The sequence below is a fragment of the Dermacentor albipictus genome, chromosome 1 (assembly GCF_038994185.2).
Source record: "Dermacentor albipictus isolate Rhodes 1998 colony chromosome 1, USDA_Dalb.pri_finalv2, whole genome shotgun sequence".
NCBI lineage: Eukaryota > Metazoa > Arthropoda > Arachnida > Ixodida > Ixodidae > Dermacentor > Dermacentor albipictus.
This window is the reverse complement of record NC_091821.1, coordinates 172,351,417-172,369,794: the sequence shown is the minus strand read 5'-3', so window position 1 is coordinate 172,369,794 and position 18,378 is coordinate 172,351,417. Positions and strand designations below refer to the sequence as shown.

General features: G+C 49.8%; 1 protein-coding gene across 2 annotated transcripts in view; it reads left to right on the top strand.

Annotated features, from left to right (window-relative positions):
• LOC135905760 (N-acetylated-alpha-linked acidic dipeptidase 2-like) overlaps positions 1-18,378 on the top strand; it is a 69,033-nt gene that overhangs the window by 26,637 nt on the left and 24,018 nt on the right. For both annotated transcript variants that reach the window (XM_065436815.2, XM_065436816.1), the window contains exons 10-11: positions 4,307-4,576; positions 7,202-7,266. In XM_065436815.2, the coding sequence (XP_065292887.1) occupies positions 4,307-4,576; positions 7,202-7,266 (335 nt within the window). The remainder of the gene's footprint in view (positions 1-4,306; positions 4,577-7,201; positions 7,267-18,378) is intronic.

Below are 18,378 nucleotides of genomic sequence, written 5' to 3'. Positions count from 1 at the left end.
ACTACAGTCCCCGACCGACAATTCCGACTCAGCAGGGACCGCGTACAAGTCCAAATGAACGGAAGTCCAAAATAACGAATTCGCCAGAAGATGAGTGACCTAATTATTCTTCACGTGACAATAAATAGAATAGGACAAAAGAAAAGGTCGCCAAACACGTTGCGGCATGCACGTATGCTTGCGTGCGACCTGGCCAGTCTGTACTTCGGCGATCGTCGTGCTGTCGATACAGATCGACCAAAGTGCGGTTAATGGGTGCCCCAAATCTGCATCCTCTGTGAACTTGAAAAGAGGATCGGCCGCGCTCCGATATCCGAATAAGAGAGGCTTTTTTCTGTAACCGTACTTTTTCTGTCCTTCCGTCGCTTCATTGGACAGTAGGCAGGTATAAATATATATAGCAAATTATTTAATGAGCAGATGAGTACACATTATATACACACACACACACACATATATATATATATATATAGTGTCCCAGCTAACTTTAGCCAGAGTTTAAAAATATGCATAATCCACGTAGCTGGACAGAACCAAGGTCAGAACCAGTCGCGCGGCAATTTTGCATGCATTTGTGGGCTTCTTTCACGCTCGGAAAAACACTTTTATATAGCCCGTATCGAGCTACAGAAAGCTGTATCGGGAGTTTTTCACGTTTTCAGATGAATTTACGCTTTTCATCTAAATATATGTTTCAGAAATTAATCAATTAAGCCTAATTATATAGTTAGGCGGATGCAAAAAAAAAATAATCTGAGTATCTACAAGCGACGGCAAACAACATTACCATGATTCTGTCCAGCTACCTGTCATTTGCATATTTTTAAATCTTGGTACATGATAGTTGGGACACCCTGTAGATAAAGTGAAGCACAGGATCAAAGGGTTGCGGCAGTACAGGAAGCCAGAAACAAAATAAGCACGTAAGGAAAAAAAAAATTCCCTTTCGCCCGAAAGGCGAAGCATTGTTTGCGGTATAGCAAACTGCTAAACAGCTATAAGAGTAAGGTTAGCAGACTTATCGACCGTATAAATTCTAGTAAACCTTCCCTTACTAAATAAATTACCGAACACTGTGTCGAACCAACGCTCCACGCTGCCTCTAGCCTTAACCCGCCTCCGAAGCTTGACATTCGAACACTAGGCGCGCGAAAACAGCGCACACGAAGTCGCAAGAGATATCTGCTCCCTCGCCATTGCACCTCGCCGCAATTAAGTTATAGTGATTAATAGATCAATAATGTAATTATTAATGATATTAAGGACAAAGTATAAAAAGCAGGCAACATATACGCGCTGTGAAGTCTGTGGAACGGCACTCCTTTTGTGATATGGGATTTGACGTGTGCCATTCTAGGGCCTTGCTACATGACTAAATGCGATTCTACGTGGCAGTCAGTTTCGTCACAACTCTCACAGGCCACAGAAGTTGTGTTTGGGGAGTTTACTTTTTCTTTACTTTCTTGGCGCTGAAAAAGCCAACTTCAAGCATTGCAGTGAAGTGAACTTTCTCTAGAACGAAACAACTTTTTATAGGTGTTCCGCAAATAAATATATTCCTCTGAGTGATTTTCTGACATTTGTTTAACGTTCCGATTCAATAAAGCACTTAGAAAAGATTGGCATTTTGGAAACGCCGCTTAAAAGATAATTCGGGAGGTAAAGGGCTAAAAATATGTGAACTCAACGCAAATAAATCTAGCTACAAACACAGAAGTTTGTTGCTTTACTTCACTGACAATCTCAGGCACTACAACATATGTTATGGTTTCACACATACTTACCTACAGAACAGGACAAAATGCATGCGTCTTTGGTATGAAACAGCACTCATAATGCACAGTTTAACAAAATAAAATTAACTGGTAACCTGAAGAAACCAAGGTTAACCTTCACTAGTTCACGAGTAGGTAGCTTGACGCGCAGGTGGCTAACTGAAACACTATGCTGTGGCAAGACTCTGAGGCGAACAAGCGTGCTGAGCGTTATGCGCACTGCCTCGGGGAAACGCAAGCAACAGTACGAAAATACCTGCTTTCCTGTTCTTGCTCTTGCCACATCAACCTGTTCATCATCATCATCATCATCATCATCATCATCATCATCAGCCTGGTTACGCCCACTGAAAAAAAAAAAAGGCATCTCCCATACTTCTCCAACTACCCCGGTCATGTTGTGGCCAAGTTGTCCCTGCAAACTTCTTAATCTTATCCACCCACCTAACTTTCTGCCGCCCCCTGCTACGCTTAAACGCATTCTCGTAATCAATGAAAGCTATATATAAGGGTTGGTTATATTCCGCACATTTCTCTATCACCTGATTGATAGTGTGAATAATGTCTATTGTTGAGTAGCCTTTACGGAATTCTGCCTGGTCCTTTGGTCGACAGAAGTCTAAGGTGTTCCTGATTCTATTTGCGATTACCTTAGTAAATACTTTGTAAGCAACGGACAGTAAGCTGATCGCTCTATAATTTTTCAAGTCTTTTGCGTCCCCTTTCTTATGTATTAGGATTATGTTAGCGTCCTTGTAAAAAAATATTATGGGGTTTTACTTGCCAAAATCACTTTCCAATTATGAGGCACGCCGTAGTGGAGGACTACGGAAATTTTGACCACCTGGGGTTCTTTAACGTGCACCTAAATCTAAGTACACGGTTGTTTTCGCATTTCGCCCCCATCGAAATGCGGCCGCCATCGCCGGGATTTGATCCCGCGACCTCGTGCTCAGCAGCCCAACACCATAGCCACTGAGCAACCACGGCGGGTCGTCCTTTTAAGGTTCCGGTACGCTCGAGGTCATGAGGCATTGCGTATACAGGGTGGCCAGTTTCTCTAGAACAGTCTGTCCACCATCCTTCAACAAATCTGCTGTTACCTGATCCTCCCCAGCTGCCTTACCCCTTTGCATAGCTCCCAAGACTATATTTACTTCTTCCGGCGTTACTTGTGGGATTTCAAATTCCTCTAGACTATTCTCTCTTCCATTAACGTAGTGGGTGCCACTGGTGCTGTATAAATCTCTATAGAACTCCTCAGCCCCTTGAACTATCTCATCCCTATTAGTAATGATATTGCCAGCTTTGTCTATTAACGCATACATCTGATTCTTGCCTATTCCTAGTTTCTTCTTCACTACTTTTAGGCTTCCTCCGTTCCTGAGAGCATGTTCAATTCTATCCATATTATACTTCCTTATGTCAGCTGTCTTATGCTTGTTGATTAACTTGGAAAGTTCTGCCAGTTCTATTCTAGCTGTGTAGTTAGAGGCCTGTTAATCGCAATTAAATCACTAATCGAACAATTGGAGAGCCAGAATTGCCCCGAACCCAAGTCACTACTGGTAATAAAATCGTCTACAGCGCTTGTCGAATGGGTACCGAATAGACCGCACAGCTACAGTTGATATGCCGCGAAGAGGCCGAGCCCCTCCTCAAAAAAAAAAAAAAAATGAAGGGGTGGGATGCGAGCTCTACTCCCCCCCCCCCCCCCGGCCCGCCTGCCTTTAAGCACAGCAAATATTTCGCCAAAGTCTATCCGGTCTATCGACACAGCTATTGACACTGGAAGTATTCTGCGAAAAAAATGATTCGGGAAAATAAAGTTTCAGTCATAATGAACACACTAGCTTACCGAGTTGATGCTATGTAAAGAGGTAAACGACGAAAAAGAAGAAAAGAAAAAAAGATAGCGAAATGAATAATGGCTGTCTCCCTAAAGAATGTTTCGCATGGTCGAACAACGCTTTTAATTTAACTTTTTAATTTTAACAACAGTGTTTAATTAAACATGTATGTAGATACATTTTCGATCTGTACGAATATCTCTAATCTGCAGACTTGTGTATCATTGTGTCCAAAAATATTTTGCTCCGTCACCCCAGAGTCTCCACTTTTTCTCCGTAAGCATACTTTTACACTGGGTAGAATAAGACGAGCATCTTTAGTCCATTATTTTAGTATTATAGCCCTCACGAACGCCTTGATAACTGAAAAAGTATTATTTGTTACTTGCCACTACCACCAGAAGAGGTGAAAATCATTATTAGACAAACCGAAAGACGGCTCGCTGCTTCTTCTTACGCAATGTGGTCTTCAAAGATGGCAGGTACGAGACTGTCGTGCACATTATGGTGATAGTCGGACATATGGCGATATGCGCGAATTCTATCGCAATGTCAGTTTGACGTAAGCAATACGTTGATAACGTTGATGAAGCTGCGGTTGCAGGATGATAGCGCGTACTTCGCTATAACCTATAGTTCGCTACATCGGGTTTCGTCATTGCTGCCGTTTCCCTGGAGCAGACCGGCTGGTGGTACTGGGCGCCAGGGCCTCGCGGATAATGACCAGCCCAAACCTGGAGAACCAGTGGTTTCCCGTAAGCCAGCTCCTGCAGCAGACCATCGCCTTCCGAACCCTGCGCCGCAGGGGATGGCGTCCGAGGCGCAGCCTCGCCTTCGTGCTCTGGCACTCGGACGAGCACGGCGCCCAGGGCTCCGCCGAGTGGGTCGAGGACCGTGCCGGCCTGCTCCGCAAAGGGGGCGTGATCTACGTGGACAACAGCCCGGTCGTAGGTACGCAAGCAGCGGTTGCGCTCCTGGCTTCTCTGTGTCACGCAACGTAAAAATACAAACACTCTTGTTAGCACATAGCCGAAGTCTGTTCGTCTGTGGTCTAATCCATATATTAATAATAGCCTAGTATAATAATAATAGTCTAGTATCGCAAATAAAAAGAATGTAGCGATTTCTTCAACTGGATTCTATGCTACTCTTATCATCCAGTGCTCCCGGCCGGCTGATCCTACTGATGACGCGGGCGGAGCGCTACTCCGACTACTGACGAAGCGCGAAAATGAATGGAATGGAATAGAAGCGTTACATTATCGCAGCCGAGATTACTTGAGCAATGGCAAACAATACGTAGAGGCATGTGGCCAACAGTCGGCAGTCCAACCATAACGTCAGGAGTATCCAAAGGAAATGCACTTGGTCACTTAGTCCATTACTTTTCCTTTTACATGTTGATAATGTAAGCGTAGACGACTCTAGTATTAACACTCGATTATTCTCGGATGATTTGTTTGTGTTCAGAAATGACAACTTGATCAAAACAAAAAACTTAACAGCCGCAAGGTCCGCCTCCTGGTTAGTCGATCTTACGTAGACATCTGTTCGAGGAAGGGCAGGGGGAGGGGACGGTGCCAGCACACCAGCATGATGTGGTGTTGGTCGGGGTATACCCTTTGCATGAGCGTAATTCACGGCGGGACCCTGTATGCCCACGAATTAAATATTGGTGGATGGGAGACGGTAATGTGCCTGTCTGGGCTATATACGCAGGCACCGCTCTCTGCTTAAGTTGGTCGCGGAGATGCAAATTTGGCGCAGATGATTCGGTATTTACTCAGCGTGAGGCGAAGTAGTGCGGCAGAGGTCATCTTAGAATCGGCGATTCTGAATTCCTTAAATAATTCTTCCCTAGCCAGCTGATTTGCCGTTTCGTTGCCCGGTATCCCTGCGTATGGAAATCCAAGATTCATTTGGAAATATTGAATCAATCAATCAATTAATTAGTTACCGTATTTTCGCGATTCTAAGCGCCCCCCCCCCTTTATTTTCGCGAAAAAAATTGGGAAAAAAGTTTGCATGCGAATCTAAGCACCCCCCTATTTGTTAGGAAGTGCGCGTAGCCAAGGCCGCCAAGCTCGCTTGCTCACTCTTTCATCGAGCCGGAGCCGTCGGAGTCCCGAGGTGGCACGGCGTCCGCGGCGCGAATACGCCGTACAGCCGGACTGTACGGATGTATGGCGAAAGCTACAGAAGGCGTCCCCATCAACCATCGCAAAGTGGATTTCGGACGCTTGGAAGCGGGTCCAAGAGGACGTTGAAGGCAAATCATTTAGGAACTGCTCGATCACAAACCACTTCGACGGAACGGAAGACGACCTGCTGTGGGATACTGAGAGCGGCGGTTCAAGCGGTGCGACGAACTCGAGTGGCAGTGATAGTCTCTGAGCATCCGACACAAGCGGTGGGTTCACTGTGTGCACCGATTTTTCTTTTGAACGTTTACAAAATAAAATGTTATTTCTCGCACCCGTATTTTCGTGATGTCGCAGCGAAAAGAGGAAGAGGGGGGGGGGGGGTCATTCTAGATTTTTCGAATTAAGCACCCCCCTTACTTTGGGCATCGTGATCGTGAAAAAAAGGGGGTGCTTAGAATCGAGTAAATGCGGTATTAGATTAGTTAGCAGATTAATTAAAGTACATGATTCCTATAGCGACATAGAGATGTGCCTGAATATGCATGAAGACGTTGATTGGTAGTGCGTTTGCTTGCAAAAATCGACCGGCGGGCTTCTTTAGTTGGTATAGATGTAGCAGTGAGGAAAGTGTTACAAAGCGCGTTTCACTAAATGAATGAATTCTGGGATCTTACGTGCCAAAACAACAATTCGATTATGAAGCACGCCATAGTGGGGGATGGCGGATTAATTTTGACTACTAGGGGATCTTTAACGTGCCCCCAATGCACGGGACACAAACGTTTTTGCATTTCGTCCCCATCGAAATGCGGCCGCCGCGGCCGGAATTGGATCCCGTGACCAGTGTGTTTTACTGCTATGGTACTATGGCCCATGTAGCTCCGTCATGGTGGCCAAACGGTGCCTTAATCGTTTTGCACTATTCCCTCCATATGTCCGTGCACTATTTCCTCCATATGTCCGTACGCTGCTACAGAGCACATCAGTTCTTAGCCTAACAAGAATGTGTATGTTAAGTCCTTCGTTTATTACTTTTCGCAAAGGAAAAAGAAAAAGTTTTCTCTCCCCTGCAATTTCTCAGGCGCAACCAGTTTTGGAAGCCTTGACTTCCGTTTCCGTTTTTAATAGTTAGCGACGCTGCTCATAGGTGGAGGCGACCATATCGTCTGCTTCTTGATGGCGATAACTCAAATAAAAAAGGCCAGCTCAGCCGTTATGGCGGCTGTACAGATGACATGCTGCAGCTAGTGATTGCAACTTGGGTGCAACCGTGAAGTGATCGTATACGGTTGCGATGTGACGCAAGAAAAATGTACTGACGCACACCGAGGCTTAGCGACCTCTGTACTCTGGTCGTGACGCAGGACTGCACACTCTACTCGACTTTCGCGCTACATTAATAAAAAAAAAATGTGCAATGGTGTTGTTCCAGGAAGTCTGTTCGAACCGCACGCGTCTCCGGGCCTGTTTTCATCGCTGAGAGAAGTAACAAGCAGGGTGAGTGGAGAAAGCCCGAAATGAACATAAATAAGCGGAGTGTACAGCGCTCAGCGACTGAAACGCGATGCTCGGACCGCATGGCAGCCGGCACTTCTTGCGCCACTGCATGCATGGCGAGCGCCCAGCGATCGCTGAGGGTGCCGAGTGCAGTCAGACTGCATCACAAAGACATGTGATACAACAATGTATCTACTCGGTGTCCCCAGCGCCCCGCCGGTGGCTCAAAAAGGTTGCGACAGCCACGCACTCCGATTATGGCGCGGTTCAATCGTTGAGCACTGTGCGCGTGCCAACACCGTGAATTCATGTGAAGTGAGGTATAGCGCAAGTGTGTTCAGTGTTTATCTCGGAACGCGGCTGTGAAATATGTCCTCTTGCAGCTGCTGTCAACTCCAGTAGCGCATGTAGTCAAGTTTTCCGGGAGGCCTTTTTACAATTAATTGCCAGTAGGTACAGCGGGGCATGGCGTTTATCGCGGCGCTCGACGTTTCTACGCAGGCGCGAGTAAGAGCGGGTGCGAGAGAGAAAATCTGGGGGCCTTTGCTCCTTGAATATGTGAGTCTGCCTAGGCACTACGTTCGAGGTTTCATAGCGCGTGTTGTATGCGTTTGTACCCTAGACATACTGGCATCGCGGAGTGGGTCGAGTTTACGCTCCGACGCTGGCTGCCCGCGCGGTAAGGCAGTGGGCACGGACGCACCATTTGGTGATCGCTGTGTTTGAAGGGGCAAGGTTCTTACTGACATTGTATAAGTTGCGGGTCGCTTTTTTCGTCGCGACGATAGATCCTTTTTTTTTTTGCAAGCACTGCTCCAGGAGGGCACATGTAACCAGCAAACGGAGGCCTCAGGAGAGCACCTAAGGTTATAATAAAGCAGGCGGCGCAGGAACTCCAAGGCACCTAAGCGGTAGCGGGGGATCAAAGCTGGAACCAGGGCGCCCCGTGGGTTGGGGCCGCGGAGGCCGAAGCGTGCCAGGGGGTGTTCGCATACAAAATTGGCTGCCCGCGATAGCGCACAGCCGATCTTATACACCCCTGGCCAGTGAGTCGTGCCGGATTATACCTTTCTCGCGCCTTACGGCGATATACCTTCAAAATACCATCACATAGCTTTCCGTGGGAGCAGTAGGGACCGTAGTAGAGGCCGGGCCGCATGTATTGAAAATGTAGAAGACAGCGCCTTAGCAACCGTGGTTAAACGCGAGTGGCTGAAAGGCCGCCGGTGAATGTCGACGCCCTTACAACCGCTATGAGAATACGTGGCGCGGCCGTATAATGCATCTTGGGCTAACCTATAGCTTTAACCTTATAGCAAACATGGCCCAGAAGCAAAGACAGTAATCCTGACGGCGTAACCACTGTGAGAATACGCCGCGCCACCCTAACGCCTTTTGCACTAACCTACCCAACGCCTTTTAGGCTAGCCTAACGCTAACGTAACCTAACGTAACATGGCCGAGACGCAAAGCCAATAATCCTCACGCTGTGTGTTTATTTCACTCAGAGAGACCACTCAAAAATGCTCCTGGAATGTCGCGGACCGCAGCATACGAAAAGCCTGCCAAGATCTAAGATACTGCTCCAGGAGAGCATGCAGGCCCGATCTCTACGGCCCCTGTTGCTCCCCCGGGAAAATCAGTGATGAGTTTTTGAATCTAAAGCGCCGTAGGGTCGACAAAGTTATAATCCGGGATGACTAACTTAGCACCAGCGCCAGAGGCGTGAGAGAGAGAGAAGAAACTTCATTATATAGTGAAAGTATTTATGTGGTTGAGGCCCTCAGTCCAGAGCCCCAATGGCTGTCGCTACCGCTCGTGCTCGTCGTGTCAGGGCCTGTGAGACCTGAGGCTCGGAGCGACGGAGGACCGCCTCCCACTGCGCATATGCTGGTTGGGGGGATTGTAGAACAGGGATATCCTTAGGTAGTTTTTGGCACTCAATCGTGACGTGGAACGTCGTCGGGGGTGCACCGCAGCCTGGGCAGGTGGTGGGATATAAGGTTGGGGCGAACTTATTGAGAAGGAGGAGGTTCGGATATGAGTTGGTTTGAAGCCGTCTCAGGGATACGGCTTCATTCCGGGAGAAGGATTTGGGTGGAGGGTAATATCGCAAGCGCCCTAGTCTGTAAAAGTCTAGAGTGTCACGGTATGTGTTGGGCAAATTCTGGGAGGCTTAATATGGGTTGCTCGCCTCACTGCCAGGTGCCCGGCAGGTTAGCTCTCGGGCAGCCGCATGAGCGCGGTCATTGCCCTACAGTGAAGCATGAGCAGGTGTACAAATCAGCCTGATGCGTGGTATTGAAGGAGCTGGAATGGCGGGGAGCTTATGTGTGCTGGTGAGAGCGCGATCGGCTTCCTGAGGTATATGACCCCTAAGGTAGACTCGACATGCGTCTTGGGAGTCTAATGATGATGTGGTCGTGTTTTGGTGATCTTTTCATGTGACTGACGATGTGGTTGATGGCGAGTGCTATGGCAAACGTCTCCCCTGTGCGCGTAGCCTTGGTTTCGACGCTACACGAGGTGACGATATTACACTGATCATCCGCCGACCACCACCGGCACTTGTATTTCTTTGTTTCTGATCGCAAGAGCATAGTGGGCAGCGTCGGTATAATAGACGGTGCCCCCCGGCTGGGCGTAGAGTTTCCGAAGGTATCTAACACGTGCATCCCGGCGACCATTGTGATGCTCTGGATGCATATTGCGCGGTGTGGGCGCTATGGTGAGTAAGGTTCGGATGTTTGAGGGGACTGGGACATGCTCTCGCGTAGAGGGTGAATGTTGTGGGAAGCCCAGCCGTGAGAGCAAATGCCTGCCTGTGGGGGTCAGTTTGAATCGCTCGAGTTGCACCATTCTGTGTGCTTCGATGTGTTCCTCGATGGTATTGTGTACCCCGAGAGCAAGTAGTCGTTCCGTGGAAGCATATACAAAAATTCCGAGTGCTTATTTAACGGCTCTTCTAATAAGTGTGTTTATACAGTTGGTCTGGGAGAGCGTCAGGTTGTGATATGGGAGGTGATGGGTTAGCCGGCTGATAATGCATGCCTTGACCAACCGCAGCATATCGGCTTCCTTGAGTCCTGAGCTGCGGTTACTAACGCGCCTCATCATACCGATGATTTGCTCGCACTGTCGTCCAAGGAGATCTACCGTGAAATGAGCTTTGGCATTGGATTGTAGGTGATAACCAAGGATTAGGGCCCTTTGTGCAGTGGGAATTGGTGTGCCTTGTATTTTCACTTCAATCACTGGAATTGGAGTTTCATAGCTGCTTCGGGGTCGGATTAGTAATAGTTATGATTTATGTGGCGCACATTCGACGTCTCCAGTCGCGAGGTACGCCTGCACTATATCCAGCGCCGTCTGTAGGCGGTCCTGAATGTCTCCATCCGAGCCAGTGCACGTCCAAAGAGCCAAATTGTCAGCATATATCGCGTGGTATAGCCCCTCAACCTTCTCCAGTAACTGAGGTAGTATCGCCATAGCTATATTGAATAGCGTCGGCGAGAGCACCAACCCCTGAGGTGTCCCCGCTCCAGTAACTTTAATGTCTGATGACCGATATGGGCCCATTAGCACTGTGGCTACACGGTCCTTCAGAAAGGCTCGCACGTAATTGTACATACAGGAGCCACAGTGGGAGTGGGCCAGGTTCTCAAGGATGAGACCGTGGGAAACGTTATCGAAAGCTCCCTTGACATCAAGTGCCAAAAGAGCTTTCATCTGCGCCCTGATGGGGGGTCAACAAGATCCTCTTTTATCTGAAGAAGAACATCGTGAGCGGACAAATGGGGGCGAAATCCAAACTGTGTGTGGGAGAAGAAATTTTGCATCTCCAAGAAAGGTTGAAGCCGTTTTAGGATTACATACTCAAGCAGCTTTCCTATGCACGATGTGAGGGAAATTGACCGTAAATTTTGGATCGACAGGGGTTTTCCAGGCTTGAGCATGAAAGTGATCTCGGCACGTCGCCATTCCAGAGGGAAAGTGCCGGCGCGCCAGTACTGATTGTACATAGCACAGAGCGTTTCCAGGTCCTCATCCGGGAGATTTCGCATTAGAGTATACCGTATCCCGTCTTCTCCGGGTGCGGCACTGTTCCTATGAATGTTTGTGAGTGCGGCTTTGATTTCGTGGACAGTTATGTGAGTGCCTAGCTGGTCACTTTCTTCTCTATACGGATAGTCCGGATAGCTTGGCTTAGAGCCATGGGAGAGATACCTTTGTTCAAGGTCGTTCAGGAGCTGGTCTCCGTCTCCTCCGTACTGGTGGAGGAATATTTGAAGCTGCCAATTTTTATGGGATTTCGTGTTTCTCGGATCTATTAGCGACCGAAGGATTGCCCAGGTTCTCGCGGTACCCAGCGTACCACTTAGCTTACCACAAAACGTTTGCCAGTTAGCACTGGTTAGTTGGTCTGCGTATTCCTGGGCTGCTCTCGTGATTTGGAATATTCTGTAGCGCAATTTTCGATTGAACTTTTGCCGCTTCCATCGCTGCGTGAGACCTCGGCGCGCGTCCCACAGATGCAGGAGATGCGGGTCAACCTCTGGGGTCTCTGTCGTCGTGGTTATGCGGCTAGTCGTTTTGATTCGATCGTTGCGTAAATCACTGAGCCAACTGGCATAATTTTTGGGGTTTTCATCTCCTGTGGCTCAATCCCTACGGATTTCGCGGAGTTTAGTCCAATTTGTAATGCAAGTTTTCTTTTCAGGGCGTTTGTAACTTGTGCCATTGATGCGGATGAAGAGAATGTGGTGATCGCAACCCAGCGTCTCGCCAGTTTTCAGCCACTCGCCCTGGACCCCCCTCGTGAAAGTAAGATCCGGGCAAGTGTCTTTCTCGACACTATTTCCCTGGCGACTAGTCCGGGTATGATCTGTTATGAGGGTGAATCTGTGATTATGTGTGAGCTCCCAAAGTCGGGTGCCTTTTAGTGTTACTGCGATAGCCCCAGGCCACGTGTGTGGCATTGAAGTCACCGCACACTACGGACACTGGGCCCAATTCGATGAGTTCCAAGAGTAGGTTCTGAAATTTGTCCCACCGAGCACGAGGTGCACTGCACTGTAAGGCTATTTTGTCGCGTGTCCGCGGGGTCAATCTCAATGGTTTGATTAGGGATGTCTGACGTGAGAGTAGTATGGGTATAGGCGAGTTTCCTTAACACGAGCGCACATCCGCTTCGTCCGAGCCCCTAATGGCCTCGTAGCCACTGATAGGTACAAGTGTGGCGCCCGGCTCTTGGAGAAGTATGATGTCCGATGGTTCTGACGCTGCGGCAACGTACTGTTGCAGCGAGCCCCGTTTAGATCCGTACCCCCTGCAATTACATTGCCACAGCCTCAGTCCCGCCGTTCTATTTTGCATTTGCATTGCAGGAGCCATCATTCTGTTGCTGGGCTGGGCGAGCGTACGGGTGAGCGCGCTCGCTTGTCGCTAGTGACGGCGCTGAGGTTGGTGTAGCGCGTACGACTAGTAAGGATGAAGAGGAGGATGATTTAGGGGGAAGGGGTTCTGCCGTGAGCTCGCTCACGCTCTGCTTGAGTTCGTTGGTAATTTCATGTAGCATTGGTTTCAGCACGGTGGTTTGGAAGTCTACAAAGGCGGCTCGGATCATTTCCTTGACCTCCGTGAGAATGCTTTCTCGCATCTCCTTTATATCTCGGTGCAATTCTCGTCAAAGCTCATGCTGGAGGTCGCGGCACAATGCAGTTGTGGACTGGGGAGGCATCTTGGCGCGAGGCGCCTGTGATTGGGATTGGGTTTGTGGTAGGGACTGAGGTTCGGATGAGTGTGAGGGAGATTTGTGCAGTGAAGGTGGCAGTCCCTCCACCCAACTTACCCCTTTAGGTCCGGCTGGCCCTTCGGGCGCTGCTAATGGTAGCTGTTGCGGTAGTGGCGGCGGCGGCTTCTTGGCCAGTGGTGGTGCCACTGGTGGTGGTGACGACGGTGGTGATGAGGATGATGACGAAGATGATGGTGGTACCCGCTCGCGATTCTTAGGACAGTTGCCAGGGCCTCGGCTCCGAGATCATGACCGGAATGGGACCGAGATCGGGACCGGGATCGGCTTCGTCGCTCTCTAGATTGGGCCAGAGGACGATGCTGTTGCTGTTTTTGTTTCTCGAGTTCCTGGCGCACTCGTTGCTTGTTGGGTGGCTTTCGTGCCCTGCCCGGACAGCTTGGATCGGTTGTCAGATGGCCCCCTTTGCACGTCAGGCACCGGGGCTGGCACTGGTGAGGTTCGGTGGTGGATGGGTTTTCAGTCCCACATGTAGTGCAGCGCTTGATGCCTGGCGTGGGGCAGACGTCCACACGGTGGCCCACTGCAAGGCATATGCTGCTCACCTGGGCCCTCGAGGTGTGTATGTAGCATCGGTACTCGGCCCCATAATACCTCACGTAGCGCGGTACTTTGAGACCAGCAAATGTAATGATGGCCGTGGTTGTTCGCCCCATCATGCGAGCATTGAGGATTTCCACCCCGGGTGCCAACAGGTGGCCTGAAAGTTCGGTTGGTGTAGTCCCTGTGTCGAGACCCGTGATGATTCCTTTGCAGGAATTATCTGGGGAGGCGATGTATGTTGAGATGGGGTAGCGATGCGGGCCTAGTGTAAGAAATGTCATCTTGTTAAGGCTCGTCGCAAATCTTTCGCTTGGCGTGCTGATGAGGGCGATGTTTTGAGCACGTTGAACACGTAGGTGAAGTTCGTCGGCCTCTTGTTCCTTGAGGCGCGCCTCCATGCCGACGGCGCGAGTCAGAGAGTGGCGAGGCCACTCACCGAACGTGAGACCGTTTCTCGGGCGCAGGACGACTTTAAAATCGTCGATGGGCAGAGGTGGGGGCCTCTGGAGTCGTCGTGGTACAGTTTGGTTCAAATACTCCCTCTCTTGGCGACGGGCTGCTGGGTCAGACTTAGCGTCGGCACGGCGTCCCCGCCGGCCGCGAGCGGTGAGCCATGATCCATCCACCGGGTCTTCTGGATATTCTTCTGTTGCTGGATCGTCCCCGTTCGTAGCTTCCACCTCCATGATCATGGTCAATGGGTGTTCGCGGTGTTGGACAAGGTCGGCCGTCCCTGAACGCCAATCCTGACCACGCTGAGGCTGAGCTCAAGCACGACCTGCACGGTGGCTCAGAGACGCCGCGAGCGTCCCTGCTGCATCGGTGGTGATCTTGACGTCGCCGTTGAAGGACGCAGGAAGCGTCCGTTGTCGTGATCGGAATAGGGCGAGGAAGAGCGCGTGAGACGTTGTAGCGTCTGCTGCCGACGCAGGAACTCCAAACCTCACATCCGCACACGGTGGTAGCTCTCAGACGCTCCCGCAGGCGTGAGAAAGCCTGCCCGACGTAACTTTAGACACAGTGATCACCAAATGGGGAGTCAGTGCCCACTGCTTCACCACACCGGTAGCCAGCGTGGGAGCGTAAACAAACTCGACCCCACTCCGCAATGCCGGCACGCCTCGGGGACAAACAAAGCACGAGCAAAGAAACTTCTCCTTCGTTGTGCCTAGGCAAAGTCAAATATCCAAGGAGCAAAAAGCCCCCAGATTTTCTCTCAAACCCGCTCTTACTTGCGCCTGCGCAGAAACGTTAGCCGCCTAGGGGAAATGCCACGCCCCGTTGTACTTACTAGCAATTGTAAAAATGCTTCCCGGGACACCGCTCTTGCAAAGTATACTAACGTAAACAGAAAGTTATACTATACGCATAGCGGCACTCTTTCCCCTCGAACAGCCCGCGTCCCATGCGCAGTCTGCTCAGGATTATGTAACCATAATTAACTCAATAAAATGTAGTATATTCCGTTCGCAGACCCTGTGTTAATAATGGCGACTTACAAGCACTAGGTACAATCAGCGAGAGGGCAACCGCGCTGACAAGATACGCTCATCAAATTGATTACGCGGCGTAAGAACAAAAAGGTAACCTCTGTTGTGACTTCGGGGTTGCGGACGAAAGTCGAACTCGTTCCGTAGATGAAGAACAAACTAAAAGCTTTATAAAATATTTACAGATAATGGATGATAGTCTTCAGGTAGCAGCAGGAGAGCATTAGACCGACTAGGCGGCTGCAAGCGACTCTTGGTTTGCACAATGGGCCGGTTCCTTCGGCGACACCTCGTCGGCAGGAACCGGTTTGGGCGAGTTCTCGTCGGCAGGAACCAGGCGGGGCAGGGTGATGACCTCACCCGCATCGAATTCTTGATTCGTCGCGGAGATGCCTGTGCGCCGCGGAGATGGCTGGGCGCTTCTTGAAGTCGCCTCCCTTGTCGAATTCTCGATTCGTCGCGGAGAAGTGGGAGCTCTCGTCGCCTCGTGGTAGCCACGTGGTGCATGTAGTATGGCAGCTGCCGTCGCCTCGTGGTCGCCACGTGGTGCTCGTAGTGTGGCACAACAGAACCGCCGCCGCCAGATAATACATTCGAGCTGTTCGACGCGGCTCGACGTATGCGATGTGCTGATTGGGTGACGTCCTTTATGGGGCCAAGGAAATGGCTTTGGCACCCTTTCATCCGCTAGTCTTTCCTTTGCTTGGATCTGAGAAAGCTCACGCAGTGACCGAAAATCATTGCCAATCACTTCAGTGAAAGTGAGCATCCTCCCAATGCTCTCCGCAACGCCAGACCAAACTCAATGAAAACAAACGCTCTAACCCCCTCTGTGCTCTCAACAGCACCATTACGGTTGTTGTACTAAGCACGAAACACGCACCCGATAAAGAGCCGGGGATACGTACAGACCTCCACAAATAGTGCTCTCAAAGACACATTCAAAGAGAATAAACAGCTAAAGAATAGATTGCAAAGCAATTCTTAACAGTCATTCGGGCAGGCAAGACACAGCTGAGGCGATCAAAGAAAATTTATATTTTGCCCTGTCTCTCGCTCCGAGTAAAATTCTGTCACTCGTCATTGGGTTTACCAACTTGCTGACATGCGTCGCATGACCGAACAAGTGTTTTAACCTCTTTCCAGCATCCTGGCCAATAGAAATGTTGCACTAGCCTAGCCTTTGTCTTCTTGATACCGAAGTGACCCGCCCAAACATTCCCATGCGCTAACTCTAAAAGCTGTGGTCGGTACTTTTCTGGCACGAGTAGTTGGTCGTATGTCCGACCCTTGAAATACTGATAATTCCGGTACTTGAGACCTAACCTAGTGTAGAACGAGAAGTTCTTTCGGGCCATTCCTTCATTTACATTAGCCTGCTGCACAGTTAGCGAAGGGTCACTTTTCTGTGCCGCGATAAGCTCCTTTCGTTCAACCCTACTAAGCTGCTCATAGCAAAAGGAGGCGGGACTAAGCAGTGAACCTTCCACCATCCCTAGGCGCCCCATTTTTTTCGAGTCTCAAAAGGCTCCTGACCCACTGTCACTGATCTGATAATTGATCCATCACAAGCATGAATCATCTGCTTTTCATCAGCCGTATCTCCCGGCCTAGACTTCCGCTGTAAGGACGACACGTTGTTAGTTTCCTCGTTTGAAGATGTGCTTTCACGTTTCATTGGGAGGGCGCGTGACCGCGACCACGTTAATGCCATGCAAGCGACACTGACAGAGAACGACCGGCCATCGTTTTCTAAAAGCTGCTCCGATTTGTTTGAAAAAAAAATATGAAGTGTGCGGGTAAACTTGGACTCACGGCTGCCTCCGTTTGCAACCTTCCAAACGCGACCTCGAGGGTTACCCTGGCAACTGGCAAGCACGCGCTCTTCTCTTCTGCGACTTGTCTGATCCAGGCGCATTCCCCTGTATAGTCCCCGGGAGAAACATAGGACGGATGACTAACATCCATGGTGACGGCGGAATCGCGAAGTGCCCTGCACATTTTTCCGTTTACCACAACATCCTGCATATATGGCTCGAGCAGCCTCAGATTTTCGTCCGACTGGCTAATGCTGGCGAACGCAATTTGCTCCTTGCAATATGAAGAAATATGGCCTTCCTTTCCGCAACGGAAGCAGATAATTGGTCTCCGGGGTTCGAACGCGCGCTCTACGTCTGCCTTAGCTTTAGCGGCCCCAGCTGACTGGACTGTCTCTGCTAACCCTTCCCTCGCCACCTCAGCCTTAGTCGATACTCCTTTGCTGAACTCGTCACTCGTAGATGATTTCTTACTCGGCAAAACTGGGTTGCGAGGGGAAAACCGCTTTACAAGATAGTCCTTTTTTTCTAGCCTATCTTCCTGAATAGGTTTTTCTTGGAAGTTTCGGCGCGTGTAATATTCCTCCACGAGCTACGCTGCCTTCTCTAGGTCTACCTCTGGGAGCCTGTCTTGCAGCCAAAGTCTAACTTCCTCTGGAAGAACTCGGTAAAACTGCTCCAGTGCTATGCATTCGAGCGCCTTGTCGTGGTTGCCATTTGCCATACACTTCTGCACTTTTGAGCCACTCTTTTAAGTTAGACGTTAACTCGTACGCAAACTCAGTGTGCAACTCGCTGTCCCTTTTTGCCTCTCTAAACCGCTGTCGAAATGCCTCGACGGAGAGGCGGTATTTGCGAAGAAGCGCGGCTTTTACCTTTCCATAGTTCTCGTAGTCTTCTTTAGACAAGCGTGCGAGAACTTTCGCGGCCTCTCCTTGGACAACCGAATGAAGTTTTTGAGACCAAAGGCTTTCGTCCAGCCCTATCTTTTCACACGTGCATTCGAAATTCACGAGAAAAAGTGCGATATCACCGCCTATCCTGTACGGTAACATCAGGTCCTGTATTCTCAGTTTAGGCGTATCGTCTCCACCACAAAGGGGACTTGAACGCGCCAAACTGACTCGGATTTGCTCTATTTCCAGTTCTCTCAATTTAAGAGCATGATCTGGTTCTTCGCGCCTTTTTCTCTCCTCTGCCTCGTCGCACCTTTACTGCTCCTCTGCCTCCTCGAGCCTTTCCTTCTCGCTTCTCCTCCCAAGAATTTCTCCCCAAACCTCTTCGACTTCCTCGTAAGTTACCCCCTGTGCCCTCAGAAGGTCAAGAAGGGCTTTCTTTTGCCTTGCCGCGGCAACCGAGATGCCCATCTCCTGACAAATATCAAGAAAGTCCTGTATCCTCAGCTTCTCTATCGCGATCTGACGGCTCGTCTCCGGTTTTGCCTCTAAAT